The sequence below is a fragment of the Schistocerca serialis genome, chromosome 8 (genome assembly GCF_023864345.2).
Source record: "Schistocerca serialis cubense isolate TAMUIC-IGC-003099 chromosome 8, iqSchSeri2.2, whole genome shotgun sequence".
NCBI classification, from domain to species: Eukaryota; Metazoa; Arthropoda; class Insecta; order Orthoptera; family Acrididae; genus Schistocerca; species Schistocerca serialis.
This window is the reverse complement of record NC_064645.1, coordinates 554411305-554436331: the sequence shown is the minus strand read 5'-3', so window position 1 is coordinate 554436331 and position 25027 is coordinate 554411305. Positions and strand designations below refer to the sequence as shown.

At 44.0% G+C, this 25027-nt stretch overlaps 1 protein-coding gene across 1 annotated transcript in view; it reads left to right on the top strand.

Annotated features, from left to right (window-relative positions):
• LOC126416380 (calbindin-32) overlaps positions 1-25027 on the top strand; it is a 750330-nt gene that overhangs the window by 546844 nt on the left and 178459 nt on the right. Inside the window, exon 4 of the mRNA XM_050084060.1 lies at positions 15078-15164. Within this exon, the coding sequence (XP_049940017.1) occupies positions 15078-15164 (87 nt within the window). The remainder of the gene's footprint in view (positions 1-15077; positions 15165-25027) is intronic.

The window sequence follows — 25027 nt, the reverse complement described above, 5'->3', positions numbered from 1 at the left end:
CCCCTACAAAAGAATGGCCCTGACTGACATTAACCTATGCGCTTCACGATTCACTTACCTCACAAAAATCTCCGTTACTCGAATTACTGCAATACAGCGAGCGCCAATACTGACACCTAAATAAAAGATTCTAACTACTGAAGTCACTAACTACTGATAGGCATACTTAGCAAATGAAAGATTTTGATAGAGAACAAACAATGTATTTACCTTAATAGTGTTCAAAAGTCATAATGTATATATCAGTTCATGACATTCAGTCTTACAAATTTACTGTCTCTGACGGACACACGTCCAGATTATCCGCTCTGAAAACTCCTCCATCTCTCTCCCCACATTCACCACTGCTGGCGGCTCACCTCCAACTGCGCAACGCTACGCGCTGTTAACAGCCAACTGCCCAACACTACAATAGCAAATTCCAACAATGCAAACCAGCCACAGTCTGCACACAGCACAGTCAGTGATTTTCATACAGAGCGCTACATGACGTTACCAACATAAAAACCTAAACAGCCTAACTGTCATAGTACTTGCAGTAGATCGAGATGCAGTTTGGAATTTGGACAGACCCTCTTCAACTGTCGGCGGTCACTGTCAGACAACACACGTGGTCGGCCTGTACCGTTTTGTGCTATACGTGTCCCTTCACGTTTCCACTTCACCAACACATCGGAAACAGTGGACCTATGGATGTTTAGGAGTGTGGAAATCTCGCGTACAGACGTATTGACACCCGATCACCTGACTTCGTTCGTAGCCCGTGAGTTCCCTGCAGCACCCCATTCTGCTCTCTGATGATGTGTAATGACCACTAAGGTCGCTGATATGGAGTACCTGGCAGTAGGTGGCAACGCAATGCACCTAATACGAAAAACGTATGTTTTGAGGGTGTCCGGATACTTTCGATCACATAGTGTACTTCACTGACACGAACTGTCCGGAAAGTCGTGACGGTAGCCCACTTTGTGTACCTGTTCATTGGGTTGCCTACCTGCACGCACCAACTAACTCGATACGACAACACCGAGCAGAGACTTAACAATGAAACTTAAAGAGAGCACTACCTGCAAGTGGAATCTGTGATTATCAGAATTCTGCATAACATAAGCAGGCTTCCCTTTATCTGTGGGACATGGATACATAGCAATAACAAGCAGCAAATTCGCACTGCTTTTCTGATAGTCCATGGCGAGAGATTTACATTACCTAATCAAAACACCCTTATGTAATGCGGAATTGAGGACTAGATGTCTGGCAGTATAAAAAAGGAGGCGGGGGGGGGGGGGGGGGGTATCGTGTTGTCAGCAGAGAAGCAATAACAGAGGAATAGCTCGCTCGTGGAAGCTCATCAGGGAAATTTCAGTGATTATGAAGCGGTCCGCCGGCCGGTGTGGCCGAGCGGTTCTAGGCGCTTCAATCTGGAGCCGCGTGACCACTATGGTCACAGGTTCGAATCCTGCCTCGGGCATGAATGTGTGTGATCTCCTTAGGTTAATTAAGTTTAAGTAGTTCTAAGTTCTAGGGGACTGATGACCTCAGATGTTAAGTCCCATAGTGCTCAGAGCCATTATAACCATTGATAAAGCAGTCTAAGCCGACTTTTTGTGATATAGTGAAGAGGGAACGCGCACAACAACCACAGCTGAACCAAGGCCCGAAATACCTCATGTACTGACTGACATGGACCGTTAAGCGCTGTGGAGGATGGCTAAAAAATAAGCTAAAGGAGTCACTTGTGAGTTCCAAAGTGCTACCAGAAGCCCAAGTAACAAAACGACTGTGCTCACTGAGTTATAAATACTCCTCAGAGTCTAGCAGCACCTCATAAACCACAAGTTGCTGTAGTCAACGCTGTGCGACAGTTGAGGTGGTGTAATTAGCGACGTGACTAGCCAGTGGATGACTGGAACCAAATGAGTTGGAGTGATGAATGACGCTATACACTGTGGCAGTCTTATGGAAAAGACTGAGTTTTGCGAATGAATGGAGAACGTTACCTGCCATCATGGAAAATTCTGGAAATTCGTGGTAAGACCCTATTGGGCCAAACTGCTGAGGCCATTGGTCCTTAAGCTTACATACTACTTAATCTAACTTAAACTAACTTACACTAAGGATAACACACACACCCCTGCCCGAGGGAGGACTCGAACCTCCGACGGGGGGAGCCGCGCTGATGGCGACAAGGCGCCTCAGACAGCGCGGCTGCCATCATGCGCGATGCCAACAGTGAAGTACGGAATAGGTGGTGTTACGATGTGGAGGTGTTCCTTACGGTTAGGGTCCGGTCTCTTTATTGTACTTAAGAAAACGATGTTTGCAGAAGTTATGAACGCATTTTATAGCGTAGTAATCTTCGTGCTGTAGAGGAACAGTTCGGAAACGATGATTGTATCAGCTTGACAATGCACATCAGGTTCTAAAGCGGTATCTCTGAGTAAACAGTTTGAGGCAAATAACATTCCTGAAGTGGACTGGACTTCTCAGAGACCCGATCTTAACCCAGTGGATCACCTTTGGGTAGAGTTAGAACGTCTACTTCGCTCCAGATCCCAACGTCCAACATTACTATCTTCTTTTGTTTCGGGTCCTCCATAGATAACTTATTGAAAGTGCTGTGTTGGCAGAAGAGCCAACACCGTGTTGCTAGAGGAGGCCGAAATGCACGCGTTTAATTACACGCAGACTGGCGTGAGGTCTGGAACAGCTAATGTAATTAATATAGCCAATAAGGTACATTGTTGCTGGAATACTTAACTTTAATCCTTAATTGGTGTACATCGCTCTTGACTGTACATGCTTCACAAGATAAATATCAAATGCTATGGCGCCTTGTTAGGTCGTAGCAAATGACGTAGCTGAAGGCTATGCTAACTATCGTCTCGGCAAATGAGAGCGTAATTTGTCAGTGAACCCTTCCTAGCAAAGCCCGCTGTACAACTGGGGCGAGTGCTAGGAAGTCTCTCTAGACCTGCCGTGTGGTGGCGCTCGGTCTGCAATCACTGACAGTGGCGACACGCGGGTCCGACGTATACTAATGGACCGCGGCCGATTTAAAGGCTACCACAGAAAGTGTTCCGAGAATAGCTCGAGCGGTCATAAAGGCGAATGGTCGACACACACCACATTAATTGCCACTAATATATGTCCGAATATTTTTGATCAGAGAGTGCACGCTAATCATCCAGAACATTATGAGCACCTACCTAATAACCCGCACGTCCAGCTTTGGCACAGATAACAGGGACAATGTGTAGTGGCACGGAAGCAATGAGACCTTGGTACGTCGATGGAGGGTGTTGGCACCACGTCTGCACACAAAAGTTGCCTAACTCCCGTAGGTTCCCGGGGGTGGGGCATTGAGCTCTGACGCCACGATCAATCACACCCCATATGTGTTCGATTGGGTTCAGATCTAGCGAGTTGGAAAGGGGGGGGGGGCAGCACATCAATTGAAATTCATCACTGTATTCCTCGATCCACTCTGTCACACTTCTGGTCGGGAAACATGATCGTCATGAAGGGGTGTGCGTGGTCTGCAATCAGCGTACGATACTCCTTAGCCGTCACGGTGCATTATACGAGCTCCAATGGACCTATGCATACCCACGTGGATCTTCCCCAGAGGGAGCCGCCGCCAGCTTGTCTCTGTCCCACACTACAGGTGTCAAGAAGCTGTTCCACTGAAAGACGAGGGATTCGCATCTACCCATCGGCATGATGAAGAAAGTACTGGGATTCATCAGACCATGCAACGTCCTGCCACTGCGCCAGTTTCCAGTACCGATGGTCACGTGCCCATTTCAGTCGTAGATGCCGATGTCGTGGTGTTAACATTAGGACATGCATGGGTCGTCGATTGCGTAGGCCCATCGTTAGGAGTGCTCATGCACTGCACAGAATTAAAGTCTGATGTTAGTTTCGCCGCAGTTAGCCACCAGTCCTGTTTTACCAGTCTGTCCAGCCTACGGTGTCCGACGTTTGTAATGAGGGTTGGCTGTCCAACCTCACGACGTCAGGATGTGATTTTGTCTTGGTTTCGCCAACTGTTGTTGCCATTCCCCACAGCACTCCTCGAACACCCGACAAGTCGTTCCGTTCCCGAAATGCTCGTGCCCGTACCCCCCGTTCTACACACGGATACTTTATGCTCCGTCAGTGTGTCTGTCTAGCAGTCACTTCTCACCATGTGACGCTGCTATCGTCTGGACGAGTTCATATAGACAGTAGGACGGTGGTCGCAATGCTCTGGCTGACCAGTGTATATTCATCGCTGAACACATTGCGACAAATTCATTAGCAGTCTATGCTTCCAGGTTACGACACCACTCTAAAAGCAGTCTTTTGTATTTCGGTCTTAATGAAAGCCTGCGCATGGGTCAGTAATTACCTATTCCGGATGCTAAAAATCTTCCACCCACGGTGCTGGATAGTACAGAATGTTGTTGGAGTCCATTACTTGTTCTCAGACGGCAGGCATAGAAGTTAGGGGGTTACGATGTGCCCAGCGCACAATGGGGCGATCTTCCTTGGTGACAGTCAGACGTGGTCAACTGAAGCCTTGACGACGAGTATGCCTGTCTACACTTTCCCTCGCAGTCCAACACTGGGCCAGTGTCCCAAACGAATGTTCTGATAATGTGGACGTTGCACGATTCGACCAGCCTGCGAAATGGAGACGCGCAATGTCACTCCTTTGAAACTCTGTCAGGTGCTGATAACGCTGTCCAACACGAGTACACGACATCTCTGCGTCCCTCGCGGTGATCTCTCAACATGTGACGCTGTTCATTCCGCTTATGTACCATACCTGTGGTGTCACCGCCAGACACCACACTTGCTAGGTGGTAGCCTTTAAATCGGCCGCGGTCCGGTAGTATACGTCGGACCCGCGTGTCGCCACTATCAGTGATTGCAGACCGAGCGCCGCCACACGGCAGGTCTAGAGAGACTTCCTAGCACTCGCCCCAGTTGTACAGCCGACTTTGCTAGCGATGGTTCACTGACAAATTACGCTCTCATTTGCCGAGACGATAGTTAGCATAGTCTTCAGCTACGTCATTTGCTACGACCTAGCAAGGCGCCATTATCAATTGCTATTTATCTTGTGATGCATGTACCGTCAGACCGATGTTCACCAATTAAGGATTAAAGTTAAGTATTCCAGAAGCTACGTACTATTTTTGCTACTATGAAGACCTTGTCATTTTCCAGACCTCACGCCAGCATGCGTGAGCTTAAACGCGTGCCTTTCGGCCTCCCGTCCTAGTGGATTGGCTGTCTTGCCAGACCACAAAAATACTAGTCTTGGTAACTAAATACGATCAACACTAACGCAGTTTGGTAGCCGTTCTATCAGTCACAAAGAATTGCAGTTCTAATCTTTTGCATATCCGCCGATAGTGCGTACGTGAACAAAGTTAAACTGACATCCGATCATTTATTCTGGATGCTTCAGCTGTTTTGTCATTCTTGTATTTTGTATCATTGGCACATTGGATGCTGGTACTACCAAATTTCCAAACCTCGCAGCCGGTCGTGGTGGCCGTGCGGTTCTAGGCGCTCCAGTCCGGAGCCGCGCTGCTGCTACGGTCGCAGGTTCGAATCCTGCCTCGGGCATGGGTGTGTGTGATGTCCTTAGGGTAGTTAGGTTTAAGTAGTTCTAAGTTCTAGGGGACTGATGACCACAGCAGTTGAGTCCCATAGTGCTAAGAGCCGAACCTCGCAATTAGGTGCGATTTACTTCTTGGGCAGGCCAACAAGAACGTCGTGAAAACTGCCATTCTTTCATCAGGGAAACAGTGTCCGTTACTTGGGCACTCAGTACGTCCTACCCGATAACCGATAGTTACGCCGGCCGGAGTGGCCGAGCGGTTCTAGGCGCTTCAGTCTGGAATCGCGCGACCGCTACGGTCGCAGGTTCGAATCCTGCCTCGGGCATGGATGTGTGTGATGTCTTTAGGTTAGTTAGGTTTAAGTAGTTCTAACTTCTAGGGGACTGATGACCTCCGCTGTTAAGTCCCATGGTGCTCAGGGCCATTTGAACCATTTTTGAATCGATAGTTACATCCACCTGAGACATCTGTGAGGCCAGTCTTGCCTGACGCTGCGGGATGGAACAGCGCAGCGCGCTGTGCGCTGCCTCGGTGAAACGTACGCGATGCGGAGGTGAAGGCTCTGAATTCTTCCCACCCCCGAGTGGCTCTCCCACGCTTTCTGTCGGACGACTTTTCAAATATTTAAGCCTCCTCCCCGTCGAGCTTTTACGGCATTTTCCACTACCCTGGCGTTTCAGTATTCAGGCATCTTCTCGCGGTAACTCCACTACCTGCTTCTTCTAAGAGACACTGGCCGCCATCGATCGTACAGTCGCAATATACAGGGTGAGCACAAAGTCTTGTCCTGATTATAAAAAAAATTATAAAACAATAACCGTTTGACATAGTAAATTACATTTTACGCCGTTACATAGTTTAGTGTTATTAGTTGTTGTGACCAACAGATGACGCTAGTGCTCCACAACACCTAGAGAGCCTGTATAGGGAGAGAGTGGCCAACCGGACGATACGGCGTCCATTTTTCTGCCACACTGCGGGCGGGACTTTTGAATAGCTAGTAGTGGAGTAGTGGAGTACACACTCACCGAATCAAAAGCACAAGACAATATGGCGAAATCATTCGTTAAATGCCTTTCTTTGCAGCTATAATATACTCTTAGTAGCCTACTACGTAGAGCACAGGAAAATTTGATACAGTGGCTGTAAAAATTATTCGTTACTTGCATTTATCTCCTTTAAAGTTCGTTTACTAGACATACTGCAATTAAAGTTATGTAAATAAAAAATTTAGTGTATAGCATTTGGTTTGTATCGGAAGAGCATAACGCTAAACATTTAACGTACCTGTATTACGTCAGATGAATCTTCAATACAATACTGTTAAAAAAACACCTTATGACACTGAAGGACGTAATTATGACGTCTGCAGCTTACCAAAATTCTTATACATTAGATACACAATCCCATTTTAATTCTATGTTTATAAAAATAATGTGTTATAATAATTTTCACACACCCAATTTACAGGTCTGTTTTCAAATTTAACTATTTATGTTGCAAGTTGTTTTATATGTAGTTAAAAGCAAAAACGACTTACATCGCATACATAAGAGTACTTGGTTCGTTTCCACAAGGCTCCTGTTTGATTTATGTCAGCCCTGTTGACTGCGACTGCCCACTGCTTTCGTCTTTCTTCATTGCGTGGAAATGCTAACATGCGAAATCCACCCTCGCCTCTATTCGAACAACCAAATGTAGCACAACCTGCCATCGTTTACGAACGTTCAAATGGTTCAAATGGCTCTGAGCACTATGGGACTTAACATCTGAGGTCATCAGTCCCGTAGAACCTAGAACTACTTAAACCTAACTAACCTAAAGACATCACACACATCCATGCCCGAGGCAGGATTCGAACCTGCGACTGTAGCGGTCGCGCGGTTCCACACTGTAGCGCCTAGAACCGCTCGGCCACTGCGGCCGGCGTTTACGAACGTCTGCAGAACGAATTACTGACGTCAAAAACAATACTGTTCAATTACTAACGTGTTTACTTCAAACATGTAGGCCTACCGACTTCATCACAAAACGCTTCATTATTTCAACTCGTATTTAAGATCGCAAACGCTAATTACGTACTAAAAACGGTATACAACAAAATCTAACATGCATGCACAACGCATAACAAGTCTCTCAATAATTCAAATACCCTTTAATCGTTTCCAAAAGTCCTCTGAACTTCAACTCAACTCAAGAGCACGGCGATCATAGGAAGCGCAAGTGACGTTTGGCAGAACAATGGCGCCAAAGCTAATCAACCAATCAGGGGCAACTTCACCTATGGCCACTCTCTCTGTATACAGGCTCTCCAACAACACAAGACGCGGTCTGTGAGGTCACGTTAGTTCCTGGGAAAATGGTGGCGAAGCAGGACAAAGCGCAATGTGTGCTTTGGTTTCACGAAACGAAATCGTCCATCAGTATACAGCGTAAATTTCGGGCTTCTTATGGACGCAGCCCTCCTGACGTTAAATCAATAAAGTGATGGTATGCAAAGTTTAACAAAACAGGCAGCGAAGAAGATCGTCCTCAAAGTGGTAGGCCTCGTGGGAGTGATACATCTGTTGATCGTGTTCGGCAATCGTTTCAACGGATTCCGTCTTAATCAATTCGTCAAGCATCACGTGAACTTCAAATACTGCAAGCAAATGTGGTGAAGAATCTTCATGAAAGGCTTAGGTTGCATGCTTACAAAGTGCAAATCTTGCAGGCCTTGCAACCGAATGATTAGCTGGCACGTGCTGCATTTGCAACTGAGATTCTCAACAGGATTGATGGCACTAACGGTTACTTAAATCGCATATGCTTTACCGATGAATCCACCTTTCATGTCAGTGGAATGGTATATAGGCTTAATGTCCGTATATGGGGTTCAGAGTCTCCACATGCTACTGTACAGTTATAGCAAGACAGCGAAAAAGTGAATCTTTGGTGCGGCCTCATGCATAACAAGGTTTTTGGACCATTTTTCTTCGCGGAAACATCCGTTACCGATAACATTTATTTAGACATTTTGCAACAGTTCATTGCCCCACAGTTAGAAGAATATCAACCATGGATACTTTTCCAGCAAGATGGATCACCCCTCCCCCCCCCCCCCCTGGTCTTTGATAGTGCGTGATTTCCTGGATGAAACATTTCCGGGTCGGTGGATTGGAAAGAACGCTCTAACACCCTGGCCACCCCGCTCTCCAGACATTACGCCCCCTGACTTTTTTTCCTTGGGCTATATCAAAGACAGAGTCTTCGTCACACCAGTTGCTGACGTCGACGAACTGGAGGCTAGGATACAAGCTGCTGTGGGTACTGTGACAGAACATATGTTACGAAATACATGGCGGGAACTGGAATACCGCCTCGACATTCTCCGAGCTACCAAGGGAGCACACGTTGAGGTTTACTAATGTAAGTGGTCTTTAAAAAAAAACTAGTAACACTAACCTACGTAACGGCATCAAATGTAAATTATTATGTCAAACAGTTATTCAGTAATAAATTGTTAAAATCATGGCAAGAATTTGTGCTCACCCTGTATATCATGAACAGAAAGCTATGGAACAATGCGATACTGATTCTCATCCATCACTCTTCTGAAGATGAATGTCTCGGTCTTTCTTAATCTGTTGGAAGCCAGGAAAGAAAATCGTTAGCCAGTCTCTCATCAGTTCACCAGGAAAAAAAATGTACCTCACTTCCTGCTAACCTAGAGTTTGAGCTGCGAAACCTCCACGCGTGGAAAGTTACACTATTCCAGAAAAGTAATAGTGAGCAGGCCACGAATTTAAGATCTACGCTATGACTTCAGTGTGCTCATCTTAACTGCATACCGTTAATTTTTATTGGTCGTAGCTACATATCCTAAAATGGGGATTGACGCATTGAATATTTAATTTGAATGGAAGATACCTAGCAGAAACAATATTTCATTTGAACACAATAACTTATCAAAAGAAAATGTGGAATGATAAAAAACACAAACTTTGGATATTCTGTTTAGTGGCTTCAGTTGATTAGCAGTGCTACTTGATAGGACGAAATGGTATTCATCGACCATCAGGTCTATCAGAAAAGCAATCCCAAAGCTCCTTAATCCCACACAAAAAACAGTGACTGAAAAACTGGTGGGTAATTGCAAAGCACACATTCAACACACCAAGCGTGAATATGAGACATTTACCCGTGCAGAATTCCACAACAACGGACGAAGAATGCTGCATAATGCTGGTTCTGTTGCTTATGCTCACCTTAATTACACCAATAACCCAAAACATTATGACCACCTGTTTAGTAGCGTCTTGTTCCAATTTTCAAAAACAGTACAGCAGAGATTCTGCTTGGCATGGATTCTACAAGTCCTTGACAAGATTCCAGAGGTATGTGGCATCACACATCTATGCACAGGTCAAGCAATTCCCCTCAAATTACGCGATGGTATTTTCCGGGCACGCAGCTGGCGCGCGACATGTGTTCTGGTAGTTACAGATCACGCATATTTGCTGGCCAAGACGTGAATGAGAGTTCACTACAATGCCCCTAAAACCACTGTAGCACGATTCTGACCTTGCAGCACATACAATTATCCTGCTGGAAGACGTCACCACCGTAGTGACGGGGGGGGGGGGGGGGGGGGGGGGGATGAAGGGGCGGACGGCAAGCTTGAAGTAGCTCACTGCAGTCATGATGCCTTCAGTTACCACCTCAGATCCCATGGACGCCCAACTCAGCGTACCCAATAGCATAATTCTGCCCTCACCGACCTGCATCTATGGTGCAGACATTCGCCTGGACGACTGCGTTACGGACCCAACCATCGACCCGCTGTAACAAGGAATGTGATTCATTCGACAGACAGCACGTTGTTGCAGTGATGCTGTGCCCACAGCAATCATAAATGATGATGTCGTTGGGTCAACACAGGGACACGTACTGGTCGTGTGACACAGAGCTCCAAGTTCAACAGTGGCCTTTGAATGGTGTTCTACGAAACAGTTGTGCCTACACCAACACTGTTCTCTGTAGTCAGATCAGCTACAGATCGTTGCCTATCCTGGATTACGCAGTGGGGGATCCTCAGAGGTTCAAGTTTTGTGATGAGACGTGGTCGTCCAATACCATACGGCCTAATCGTTATTTCACCATCTTTCAGCTGCTCACGACAGTACTACCATAACAGGCGACCATCTTCGCCGCATCAGAGATTCTTAGTTCCAGCTGCAGCGCCATAAGAATGTCCCCTTTGCCAAAACTGCTTAGATCAGTAGATCTCCGCATTTCCGGCCCGATGTTCGGTATAATGACTGCCCATTCGTCTCTCTCCCGCTTACATGCTTTCCTTACTTTTCCACGTGCCCGCAACATCACCAGGAGGCATTCAACCTCGAGTGACGCTGGACTCACATGTGTCTTCTGGATGATTTCATGTGCATTGCATGGGGAGGCACAATGCTTTGGATTTAACAAAAGACGAATGGAGCATACACCCAGCTCCATGCCTCGACGAAGAACTTTAGCAAGCACAGCGAAAGTACCTCCGTGTGCTATAGGAGCGAGTCATGAGTAGAATCAATCTCCTCGCAAATAATGGAAAATGGCCTATTGTTTAAAGCTCATGCTTTCACAAGAATTACAACACTGACTGCATACTTCAGCTCTATTAACTTTCCGTTGTACTACTTTAGAAGCCATTGCCTCCCTTTATATTAGGCAATGTGTGAATATGACAGGAGAAACAGCGCACGCTCTTGCAATGAACCCCATTTTAGTTGCGGCTAATGTTTCCGCCACAACGGTACGTGTACCAAAACAATTTGTACGCGCCAGATTGCTTTCAACTAAAAAGGACTTCACGAGAAAGAAAATATCTTTTCCTGTAGACCTTCCTTCCAAAAATTTACGAAATAGAAAGAGCACGTTCATAAGAGTAGCATACAAAAACAAAAAGCTGCAAAAGATTTCCGTTATCAATACTCTCAACAAATTGCAGAGCGAATTTTGCGCTATCATGAAGACATGGCAGCAACTGATTTTTCAGATCAGTGGCAACTGCATCAATACGACGAGCCATTGGATTAACTGAGATCGGTGTGGACTTCAGAATCTTGCTAAATCTTTCTGCATTTATGATTTCGCACTTTTTGACGGCTGCAGGAAGAATTTATCTGCGACCAATAATATGTAGTGATCTGGATTTTGCAATTAAGTGGGATACCTACTTCTACGGATGCTCTTGGTGCTTTCTTAGGAACTGATATTTGTTTTTTGAGGAATTTGACATTTGCTTTTAGTTGTTGGTCATGATCCTTAATTAACTGGATGGGTTGACAACATCGTCTGGATGTTTTGTCTGTAGATGTTCCTTTAGTTTTATGGGCTTCAAGTTGTCGTTGGTTAAAATCTCCAAACAAAGGACACATTATGGTCGTTCCTCAATATTCTAAATAATGCTGATAAACTCTAATGTCAAATAATAAACTTGATATTTCCGCAATTTCCATTTGGGCTTAGAACTAATGTTGCTTATAGGAACAGAGGAAGATGCTAAAGATGAATCTACTTTGATTAAATTCTAATTATTTACCTTATTTGAACTACAGATTCCCAAAAAGAAGCGACGTTTGGAGAATCACTTCGTTGGGATCTCTTGTTCCCACAGCGAATCAACCACCTACCCATGGGAATGGCGGAACATGTATCACTTTATTTTAAATCTGGTTAACTTTTTCCACCGAACACGCAATAGAATTGAACTTCTAACTAACTCATTACCTTCGAACCGACATCCAGAAGCCTGGTTGAAATCGAGTGGACAGTCAAAGTGGCTGTGGTTAACAGTCTACTCCTGTAGTCAGTGTTGCAAGGAATGACAGTCACATTGTCAACAGACTTATTGTCAATAGTGGTTGTTAAATGTCAGGTATGTCGCTATCCCTGCGGATGATCGGTGGCAGACGCTGTGCGACTAAATATTATTCACGGCTTTTCTCGGGATTCCTGTTGACAGGTCCTACCGGATAGGTCTTGTGGAATAAGACAGCACGCTTCCTAACTTGGTTCATGGAAACGCGAATCTGATGCCAGCAGTATTTGTTCGCCAGAAGTCTTTTTCTTACATCATATAAAATACTAGTTGTACCTGGCCACGCGTTGCTGTGTCTCAGTCTGGTTAGATGGAAAAGAAATAAAAGAAAATCATACATTTATAATATGTATGAAAATCGGATACGCTTCCTTATCTTCTTCTTCCGTCTGTCTCCTTGTCTCCTTCCATCTCTTCCTCCCACTCTCTTTGTCCAGCTCCTCCTCCTTCACCCTACGTTTATCCATTACCTCTTTCCTCCTCTTCTCTGTTCATCTTCTTTTCACCCATCTCTCTCCAGCACCTCCTGCCTGCACTCCCCCCCCCCCCCCCACCCAACTCTCACTCTCTCTCTATATATATATATCTGTCTCCTCCTTTCCGCTCTCTACATCCATTTCTTACCATCCCTCTGTCCTTCTCTTCTTCCATTGCCCATTCTTTCACCTTTAGCCTTGTTCCTTATTGTTGCAAATTAAGATTCTGTGGTAACAGTCTAATCACAAACCGATATACAACTTTCCTGTTTTCTGTGAAGACATTCTCTGACGAAGAAAACAAAAGACCATACTGTTGTGTACACAAATTAAAAATATGTGTAATAAGAAACGATACGTATGACAGAAATAAATTGTCTAATGGTTTAAGTGCACCAGTATCGTAGTTAAAACTGCCTGCTATGAAAGAATGAAAACCGCACTTTTTTACAACAGATAAAATCAGAGCATTTTCTTTCCCGTAATCGGCTTTAACAGAAAACCTGTACGTTGTTGTTTAAAAAAAATATGTAGTCTATGTCCATCTGAGTGTTAAATAGAGTATTGATTAAAATTTTAAGTAAATCGGTCAAGAACTTTTCGAGACTTTTAGTGACAACGGTTCCCTTTTAAATATTACATATTTATTTATGTATTTCGTATAGTTTAGAAATGGATATATATAAAGACTCGCTGATACTCAAATGCAACGTTGTATGTAAAAATTTCAAAGCGATCAGCCGACTACTTTTCAAGTTTTGCGAACACAACTTTTTCAATGAAAGCCTGTGTCCCCCCACTCCCGTCTGACACTTTGCGCCCATGCTTTCACGGCGGCTGCCTTAGAGTATATATTTTATAGTTACTTGTATTTCTACTAAGTCGTTGAATATGTCGATAAGTAACTTGCATTTCGTGTGTGTATATAGCACCTGGGAATTATCAAACCAAGCTAGGAATGTTTGCAATCTGGTAAAATAAAACACAAAATTCACGTGCCTTAGCAACTAGCTACAGTAAAGCGCAAAAAATAACCGTAATTACTATTATACCAATTAATCATTTTCATTCAAGCCATTCCTGTTTGACGCAGGTCTTTCTGTGACAGCTGATATCTAATTATGTATAGATTAAACTGAACATCATAATCTATATTTTGAATTGTAGTTTTCTTTTTTAAAACAGTATATTGTTTACAATAAATTTGACAGCGCGATAAAGTTTTATCTTCAGGGTACTATTTGTGGAATTGTGACAGACGTTAATTGTTGAAGTGGTAAGTTACTGTCATGCTTTGTAGCTAATAGTTCGTTTCTATGAGAGGACAAAACATTTTTTTTTTCGCATGTGTCGGTCGTGTAGCTCAGTCTTTATAGAAATAAACTAGAAAGTATATCAACTTCTCGGTCAAGGTGTTCCATTCTTTCCAGTACTGAAAAGAGAGTGTCCTCGTTCCTGCTGTATTTTTTATCCAAATTTCCTCTGGTCAGTCCTGTCTGGAAAAGCTGTAGGTGTCGTTGGTTAGTTGTTCACCAGAACTTGCCCAGACGAGATCACATTTTTCTCACATTAAATGATAGCCTCGAGAAAGTAAAAAATTATGACGCCAGTAGTAATAATATTTTTGCTGGTTGTGTTGTCAACGAAACGATTCAGCCACTAATACGGTAATTCAGCTAATACATTGAATTTTATGTAAACAGTGTCATTCGCAGTGTTTCGCATTTCAAATAACCAACGTTCAGTGAGTTACGCTTACGGTGTTCTAAACATATGATGATTTTTTATTCCTACCGCTTTGACAGATTTTAGTTATTTCAGCTTCTAAATGGAATATGAGGAATACGAATTATCGTCCCATTTACTACCCTTCCGCTGATGAAAAATCATCCACCCATAGTGCCATTAGCATTGAGCTGCTTGAGTAAGATCCATGGGGCGCCGTAAGTGATAAAAGCTTGAGATTATGAATGTTCCCCTTATGACCGATTACTGTTAAAGGAGAGAAATGAATTATCCTCTCCAATGTAGTGTTCAGTTTCTCTTTCAGTTCCTCTGTCAATAATTGTAGTATTTACATTTTTCTAAATCTCATTGTCGCACTTTCCATTTCTCTTGTTGCAGCTCGCCCAGCTGCTGCCAATGGAGGAAAACTTCCTGCTGCTCTTCCGATTCGATAATCCGCTGGAGTCCAGCGTCGAATTTATGAAGGTAAGTCATTCACGAACCACAAGAAAGTAAAAAATAGCATACCCAGTTATTTATAATTCAACGTATAACACTGAAGTGTCAATATCGTTGTCATTTTTGATAGCTAATAGGAGAGCGCATTAAGCAGAACTAAAAGTTCAGTTTAGCAACTCAGGGTATCCATTAACCCATAAGCACTCGTGTCTCCCCCCTCCCCCTCCCTCCGCCATCCCACACACACATACTGCGAGTTTTGCTCGAGTTTATGTTCTACTTGGTTTTGCTGTACCTTGGACATGGTGATGGAATCTGTAATGAATTAAAAATATCTGTATATCTATAAAAAATCTGTAGCTATCAAGTGTGAAGATTAGTGCACAAATACCACTGTCACGCAATTTAAAATTACTAATTAAATATGCGTAGCAGAGCTTTGCTCTGAAAAGACTGCAAGCCCCACGAGTAATTTCAGGTGTGCATCAAGAGAAGGAGTTGTAATATCAGTGTTACGTATAAACTCTTGAGCAAAATAGTTAGCCTGTTGAACATACTTACTTCACGAAGAGACGCAATTCGCTTTAACGGACTGTGTTCCGTTGATGGTCCTAATGTGAACCAGAACGACGTTCTGCAGCACTATGTAACTTTGTATAATTTTTGGGCATTCAACGTGATAAACCACGCTATATATAGTTATAAGATTGAATATCTGGAAACCGTTTGTACAACAGAATGAAAACTAAAAGGCCACTTACTTTTCAATACCTAATAATAATTTTTCATGTGCAAAGGCCAAAAAAATTCAAATAGGAGGGATGATTCGAGACAATGGGCTAAAACAATCCGCAAAAACTTGTGGACTAACTAATAATATTTACAATAAAATTGCATATTATGAAATGCAGAAATAACACATTACGAGATGTTACGAAATATGACTAGCTCTCTACAGGCTGATGCCGAGTAATGACAGAAGAGTTGCAATAATTAGATCCTATCAGAATTTCAGAAGCCTGAAAATTAAGAAATAATGCTGAAATACTAAGAACCATAAGAAACCTCACAAAACATTAAAAAAACACAAGACATATTGGTAGAGATTTACACAGAATGAGCATCGTAAAACACACGTGAGCAATTGTGGATGCACAAAACTTATAACAACAGAAACCAGTTCTCTTCTTTTGTAAACAGTAACAAGAAAAGATACTTAGTGTAGGCCTCCAAAATGAAAATAAGGGGGAAACCAGCAAAAGTAACAAACTGTGAAACAAAATAACTACATTAAATTTAAACAGCATGTGGTAACAAGAAAACGGCAAAAACCCACTGGTGACAGATACGTGGTACTTAATGGAATTAAGGAAAACGTAGAAGGCAGGACCCACCAATATAACTTTCTTTTCACTCAACCTGTTTGTTTAACAATATATCAACCGTGTTTTACAGATAACACAGGCCAACGAAAACTTTTTTGAAAAACTTTTTTACTTTGGTAGCTGATCTTTGTAGATTTTTATGAGCTGAATCCAAATCTAACCTTAGTTTTTTTGTATCACTTATATTTTTCGAGCAACATGATTTTTATTATCTAGTGTAAAAATCCTATGCTATACAGTAAACAGGGAAATTAATGAAATGCATTGTTACAACACAATGCATGGTTTGTATTTACAGTAAGCTACTTAAAACAATGATATGTATTAATAGAGGTTTCATTTGTCAGCTAGAAATGATTTGTGTTTTCTTTCTCTTTTTTATTTGAAGCTTCTTGTGTAGCTTTTACTACGACGAATCGCTTGCTGAACTTCTCGCTGAAGTGACCAACAGTAGTCCCCCTTGCTCCTCACTAACATCTCTCATATTGTCCGGGAAGTAATCATGGCGACTGTTCAAAAAGTGAACTTTCAGGCTCATTAAACACCCTAAAGTTTTAAAACTTCTTTAACATTGTAGCTGTAATAGAAATATATTCTGGGTCTTTTTCATGTCCTAAGAACTATGTAACGATTTGCTTGAATGATACCCATGCTTCTTTCACATTTAAGGTCATTGTGAATTCAGAGTTAACATCAAACATAAATTTTCTAATGCCAGGTCCGACAAAGCCACCTTCTTTTAGTTTAGCTTCTGAAAGGAGTGGAAACTTTTGGCAGAGATACTTAAAACATGGTACATCTCTACTTTATATGTAGAGGTGGTAGGAGTACTTCTTTAGATCTACAAGGTATGTGCGTAGAATGTTCTTCTCACCAGGATTTAAAGACTCCCTCACAGGCCAGTTCTCTCTGCACTAGTGTTGATCCCTAGCCCTAATGCCCCATTCACACAAGAAACATGGAAATTTGGTAAAGCCACCTTGCTGACCAAGAAGCATTCATGATACTTATTGATCGCCAAATGTCATCCAACCATAAACAGAATAGCCTATTTTATTTAGCGCTTCTAGGTTTTCATAACTTTCTTTCATATGTACAGAATGTCCAACAGTTATAGATGCATACATGTTACCATTGTGTAATAAAACACCCTTTAAATTTTGGATTAATCAATAAACAGCCTCGAGTCTTCCTTTCTGTATTCAATACCAAACTCATTCAACAGACCGGGAATGTCTGAGCAGTGCACTAAATCACCTTCTTATTGAAAAATCTTGGAAAATTGCTGCTCTCTCCTCCTATACATGTATATGCTAGTTCCAACGGCCAGGAAGTTCTTTTCTTTTAATCTAGAGCCAAGAAATTCAGCTTTCTGTATTACGAGGGAATTCATCATCATCTGGTTCATCTAAATCTGATTGTACATCAGAAAACACTTCTGTTGGAATAGAATTTAAATCATCTGGTGGTTCAGGAACCGGCAAATCTACACCATGCCCTACTGGTCGGATAGCGGACGGAAGGTTAGGGTAACTTATTACCTACTTGTTTTTCGAATTATGGCCAGTAATATCAACACTGCCTGTGTAATGACGTATGAGGACCAGTACCAACGTCTAGAAGGAAACCATACTTACTGTAACACTGGCAGCATTATGCAGTGTGTATTAGACCGCAGTCTCTATAACAAAGTATGATTGAATAAGTGGTCTATAGCATGGAAACCATGCATTTCCTGATGTAAGTTCATTAGACCTTTCTTGTTCTGTATCCTCTCATCGATGAATCCCTATATTTTGTACACGGTGGAAAAAATCATCTTGACGACTGTCAGCGCCTTCAATTCCACCATATCCAAATTGTCCAATCTCCCTGAAGGCCTCTTGAATCCATGTCATCTGCAACATCTTGCACCCATCTTCTAGATGGTCTTCCACGTTTTCTTCTCTCAGCTCGTGTGCTTTCATAGGTTCTATTTGGCCATTGATAACATTCATTCGTTGGAAGTGCCGCTACGTAACTAATATTTAGCTAACTGTGGGATCATGAAGTTTATTTTCCTCCTGCAATTTCCCGTGCTCTTTCATTACTGACGTGTTCCAGTCGGTGGATGCGACGACCTCTTCTGCAAAGAATCCAACTCAAAGGACATCAATTTAGTCTCCTCCTTTTTGTTTAGCTCCCAAATTTCCGCGCCACATGTGGGGATACTCTCTACGACATACTTCTGCAGCAAAACCTTCGTTTACTTTGTAATTTCCTTAGCAAGGAGTGAAACTAACCAATTAGTCTTTTGCCTCTCCCAATTTCATTTGGAGTGTCTTGTATGCTTCCTTATTTTGTTGTACAAATGTACACACATTTTTAATTTTGCTGAACCCTGCATCCAGAACTCAAGTCTTCTCAGAAGCCGTCACTATTGGTCACAGTACTCTAGACAACGTTAATAAATCTGCTGGCCACTGTCACCGAGTCTTATTATTGGAAACTTATGAATTACTGGCATTAAATGTCATAGGATTCCGGTAAAAATACACTGCGTGATAAATACAGTGAAGTACTCTGAAGAAGAGGTGAAAACGGAATGAAATTTCACGGGGTGAGAGGGTATGTGACAGTATTTCAGTGATTACAAAATCGAATCAAGTTTAAGTAGAATTTTACGATGGAGTATGATATTGCACCCTCTGTGGCCTGGATGCATTCTGGCTTTCGGTAGGAAACTGGGGTCCTAAAGCCATTTTTCCTCTCAAGAAGCAATATGTTCCGCAACTGTTGTAACTGGTCCTTGATATCCTGTACTTGAACGGAGCTGATCCCACAGAAACAGATCTCGGGATCTCACTGGGCACAGGAGAACCTCAGTATTACGCAGACAGTTCATAAAGGCATGTTCCTTATTTAGTCCAGCCTTGTCCTGTTGAAAAATGGCGGCACACGCAACGCACGAGGACGCAGGACGTACGAGACGTACCGTTGTGCCTTGAGAACTGCCCCGGCCACTACCCGATGAGTTCTCGCACCATGACGTCAGGAATAACATCACTGTACCTCTCCAAAACTCTGAAATGGACTTCCCCTCAGGTCGCCGTAGTATTCGTCGACGATGGCCATCCATCGCTGAACATAATGTTTGCCATTCACCAGCAGCAGTTCATGCTTCCTGGTCACGAAAATACCACAAACGCTGTCGCTGGAGTTATAGTGTTAACGACAGCCCACGCATGCAACGGTAGTTCTCTGGTCTCGTTGCACTAGACTCCGATTAGTGGTGCGGGATGTCACACCGTTGCAGGGAGTCCATTAACTGCTCTCGGATAGCAGATGCAAATGTGCCGAGACTGTAATGCGCATCCCTCACGTTCCCATGTTGTCTAACAACGAGCCAGTGTTACAACTGAATACCCCACATATGTACACTACTGGCCATTAAAATTGCTACACCAAGAAGAAATGCAGATGATAAACGGGTATTCATTGGACATATATATTATACTAGAATTGACATGCGATTCACGGCCTTGAAACGCTGGGCATTGAGTCAAACAGAGCTTGGATGGCGTGTACAGGTATAGCTGCCCCTGCAGCTTCAACACGATACCACAATTCATCAAGAGTATTGACTGGCGTATTGTGACGAGCCAGTTGCTCGGCCACCATTGACCAGACGTTTTCAACTTGTGAGAGATCTGGAGAGTGTGCTGGCGAGGGCAGCAGTCGAACATTTTCTGTATCCAGAAAGGCCCGTACAGGACCTGCAACATGCGGTCGTGCATTATCCTGCTGAAATGTAGGGTTTCGCAGGGATCGACTGAAGAGATGATGAGTAGATCGAGCCACGGGTCGTAACACATCTGAAATGTAACGTCCACTGTTCAAAGTGCCGTCAACGCGAACAAGAGGTGACCGAGACGTGTAACCAATGGCACCCCATACCATCACGCCGGGTGATACGTCAGTCTGGCGATGACGAATACACGCTTCCAATGCGCGTTCACTGTGATGTCGCCAAACACGGATGCGACCATCGTGATGCTGTAAACAGAACCTGGATTTGTCTGAAAAAATGACGTTTTGCCATTCGTGCACCCTGGTTCGTCGTCGAGTACACCATCGCAGGTGATCCTGTCTGAGTTGCAGCGTCAGGGGTAACCGCAGCCATGGTCTCCGAGCTGATAGTCCCTGCTGCTGCAAACGTCGTCGAACTGTTCGTGCAGATGGTTGTAGTCTTGCAAACGTCCCCATCTGTTGACTCACGGATCGAGACGTAACTGCACAATCCGTTACAGCCATGCGGATAAGATGCCTGTCATCTCGACTGCTAGTGATACGAGGCCGTTGGGTTCCAGCATGGCGTTCCGTATTACCCTCCTGAACCCACCGATTCCATATTCTGTTAACAGTCATTGGATCTCGACCAACGCGAGCAGCAATGTCACGATACGATAAACCGCAAGGTTACAATCCGACCTTTATAAAAGTCGGAAACGTGATGGTACGCATTTCTCCTTCTTACACAGGGTAATTTGGTAAGCGTGAGAGCGTTACGTAGATGTTAGCAAACTCAAGTGGTAGACTTTGCAAGAGAGGCGCTCTGCATCGCGGTGTTGCTTGCTGTCCAGGTTTCGAGAGGGTGCGTTTCTGGATGAGGTACCGAATATATGTCTTCCCCCTACTTATAGCTCCTGAGGATATCACGAATGTAAAATTAGAGGGATTCGATCGCGGACGGAGGCTTTCCGGCAGTCGTTCTTCCCGCGAACCATACGCGACTGGAACAGGGAGGTAATGACAGTGGCACGTAAAGTGCCCTCCGCCACACACAGTTGGGTGGCTTGCGGAGTATAAGTGTAGATGTAGATCACAACAACGTTTCACCAGGAAACGCCGGTCAACTGCTGTTTGTGTATAAGAAATCGGTTGGAAACGTGTCAGCACGTTGTAGGTGTCGCCATCGGCGCTCTGAAATGCTCTGAAAAGTAATCATTTGCATATCACAGCATCTCCTACCTGTCGGCTAAATTTCGCGTCTGTAGCACGTCGTCTTCGTGTTGTAGCAATTTTAATGGCCAGTAGTGTAGATGTAGCATCATTCTACTAGCTTTCCAAGTGGAGACCAACAACGAGGCAACTTTTAAACTGTCAGGAACTGATAAGAGTACTTCAAACGTCCTGTCCTTTGCGGTGATTCCTGAACATCTAACGTCTTTCACGCCCCTTATATACCCTGTCAGGCCTGGCAACAACAGTAAACATGAACAACTCTAATACTCTCTGGTTGTCATTCTACCTGTCACAGAGAATTGAGATTCTAATAATTTCCATACCTATTGCTGGTGTGCGCATGTACAAAGTTACCCTGGCGTTAGATCATGTCTTGTTTATACAGCGTATGAGGCAGGCAGTCGGCAACATGACACTTAGATCGCAACGGCTACCTATCCCAGTACGACAGGTGGTGTCAATCTCTGCTGTGTGGGTCTCTGTCTCTCGTGCCTGAGCAGGTCCCCAGCCATTTCCTACGTGTTCGGTATCTTTCTGCTGCACAGATCTGGAAGAGACCCAGCCGTGTCGTCTCTAAGCTACAGGATTAGGGCAGTAGAGGTCGCCCGCCGCCGCAGCTTCCAGTGGGTACGCACCGCGCGTAATTCATGAGCGACGCGCGGTCGATGGCCCCTGTCGCCTCCCCCACTTCGCCTGCGGGAGACATCTGCTCTCTGCCGGTCCTCACGGCAGCCGCGTAACGACCGACCACACTCCCAGCCCCTTTTACATGGGCGACTTCCTTGTCTCGATCGCCTACTCGTGCCAATTGAGTCAACAGCAGTTCCCCTGGCGTATTACTCTTTAACTGCCTATGGAATCAAACAAGCAATAGGGATAACCGATTTTGCACATCATCCACAAGATGGTAGGTTTCCTGTTACTAAAGTCTTCATCTCAGAGAAGCAATTACACGCAACATCCTCGTTTATTTGTTGGGTATATTCCAATCACTGTCTTCCCCAACAGTTTTCAACCTATAAAAATCTCTCTAGAACTTTTAAGTCTTAACACATCTCCTATCGTCCTGTCGCTTCTTCTTACCAGGGGTCTTCAGAATGTGAGTTATAGGCCTACATTACTATGGCAAGGCGAGAAACTTTCATTGAATGCTGTCCTACGCTTCGAGGTGAAACATACACACGGTTAAGCACCTAAGACAGACCACCCCAAATACAGGGTGTCCACAAAGAGACTCCAACATTTGAACTCATAAAATCTGAGAGAAACACAATTTATTGACGAAGAAATATACAGCAGCTCATCAAGTTTTCATACACAGGTGGACGGTTCAGTACACTTGAACATAGGCGCCACGGGTAGCGCGAAGAATATCAAGTCTATAATCGATTTCGTGCCATGTGTTGCGGAGCATCTGTTCTGTGACAGAGTTGATGACGATTCTTATGCGCTGTTTCAAGTCTTGCAGGTACTTTACTGGTGTAGCGTATACTCGGTCTTTCACATAACCCCACAAGAAAAAATAAAAAAAAATGGTTCAAATGGCTCTGAGCACTATGGGACTTAACATCTATGGTCATCAGTCCCCTAGAACTTAGAACTACTTAAACCTAACTAACCTAAGGACAGCACACAACACCTAGCCATCACGAGGCAGAGAAAATCCCTGACCCCGCCGGGAATCGAACCCGGGAACCAGGGCGTGGGAAGCGAGAACGCTACCGCACGACCACGAGATGCGGGCAAGAAAAAATCGAGGGGGGCTATGTCGGGCGATCGTGGCGGCCAAGGAATTGGACATCAACGGCCAATCCATCGTTGCGGGAATGTGTCATTAAAAAATTTTCGGACATCAAGGCTCCAATGGGGTGGTGCACTGTCCTGTTGAAACATCACATTTGGCTGCATGTCTGTTATCTGTGGCACAGCAAATTTTTGCAACATGTCCAGGTAGATGGCTCCATCCACAGTCGGCTCCTGAAAGAAAAACGGCCCATCAATGCGATTTATCATCAAACCACACCACACGTTATCTTTCGGACTGTCGCTCATGTGTTCCCTAGGTGCAAGTGGATTTTTGGACCCCCAGATGTGCACATTGTGACGATTGACAGCCCCTGACGCGTGAAAGGTTGCCTCGTCAGTAAACATCATGCGTGATAAAAATGTCTCGTCCATGGCAATGCGCTCTAACATGACACATGCAAATTCTTCTCACTTTGGTCGATCATCAAGCTTGATTTCTTGCACAACCTACACTTTATGTGCGTACAAACGCAATCGCTGATGAAGTACTTTGTGCACTGTTGAACGTTTCATACGAAGTTCTCGTGCTGCCTGTCGCACTGACTTCTGTGGACTTTGACCATCGCACTTGTCCCACATGATGTTCGCTGATCCCAGGTTTACCGTCACCATTCCCTTGCGCAACACTCCCAGTAGCCAAAATCTGATCACACCACTTCTTTATAGTCTTGAACGACGGGGGCGCTTTGTTGTAAACTCTACGAAAGTTTCTTTGCACTTGGGTCGCCGATTTTGTCTCTGCATACCACCAGAGCACTTGTGTACGCTCCTTCATATCGTCCATTTTGCTAAAACAATTGATTGCAACTCCACTACGGCCTCTTCGCGTATCAAATTTGCACACCACAAACTTGTTGCGTTGCTCTGTCTGTGCCTTCAGGATTCACAGGTCCACTATCTGAAATGAGAAAGATATAGGATATTAAAATGTTGGAGTCTCATTGTGGACACCCTGTATATTCAGACGACTGTATAGTAGACGATATCGAGGTGCGATTTCGCCAAGTTATAACGGACAATATTGCGAATTACCTGAAGTTAGCAACTAATTTTTATAACTTATACTTTCCGAATTGCGAAACCGTCATCGTTTTTTTCTAATGGAACTATATAGATTTTTCTGTGGCGTTTCTAAGAGTTTTTCATGGGACTTGATCAAATAGTATCAAGATTACACGGCCGCAAACCAATGTCCGCCCGTCAGGAGAAGAGGTTCCACAAACGTTTGCTCTGTTATACCAAATGTGATCAAACACGTAGCTCAAGTACGGTTCGAGTGTCTATTATAACGGGTGTCATACAAAGTGCTCAAAGCGTTGAGCTTGGGCACTGCTTCAGGCTATATAGTGATTCTCGAGAAACGATACCGTACGTTGAATTTCATATGGAGTTAACGGCAGCACGGGACCGGGCTATAAGGCATACTTTTCCTTCGGGTATCGACGATGTTTCCAAATACCGGGTGATCAAAAAAAGGCAGTATAAATTTGAAAACTTAATAAACCACGGAATAATGTAGATAGAGAGGTAAAAATTGACACACATGCTTGGAATGATACGGGGTTTTATTAGAATAAAAAAGATATTGCTAGACGCGTGAAAGATCTCTTGCGCGCGTCGATTAGTGATGATCGTGTGCTCAGCCGCCACTTTCGTCATGCTTGGCCTCCCAGGTCCCCAGACCTCAGTCCGTGC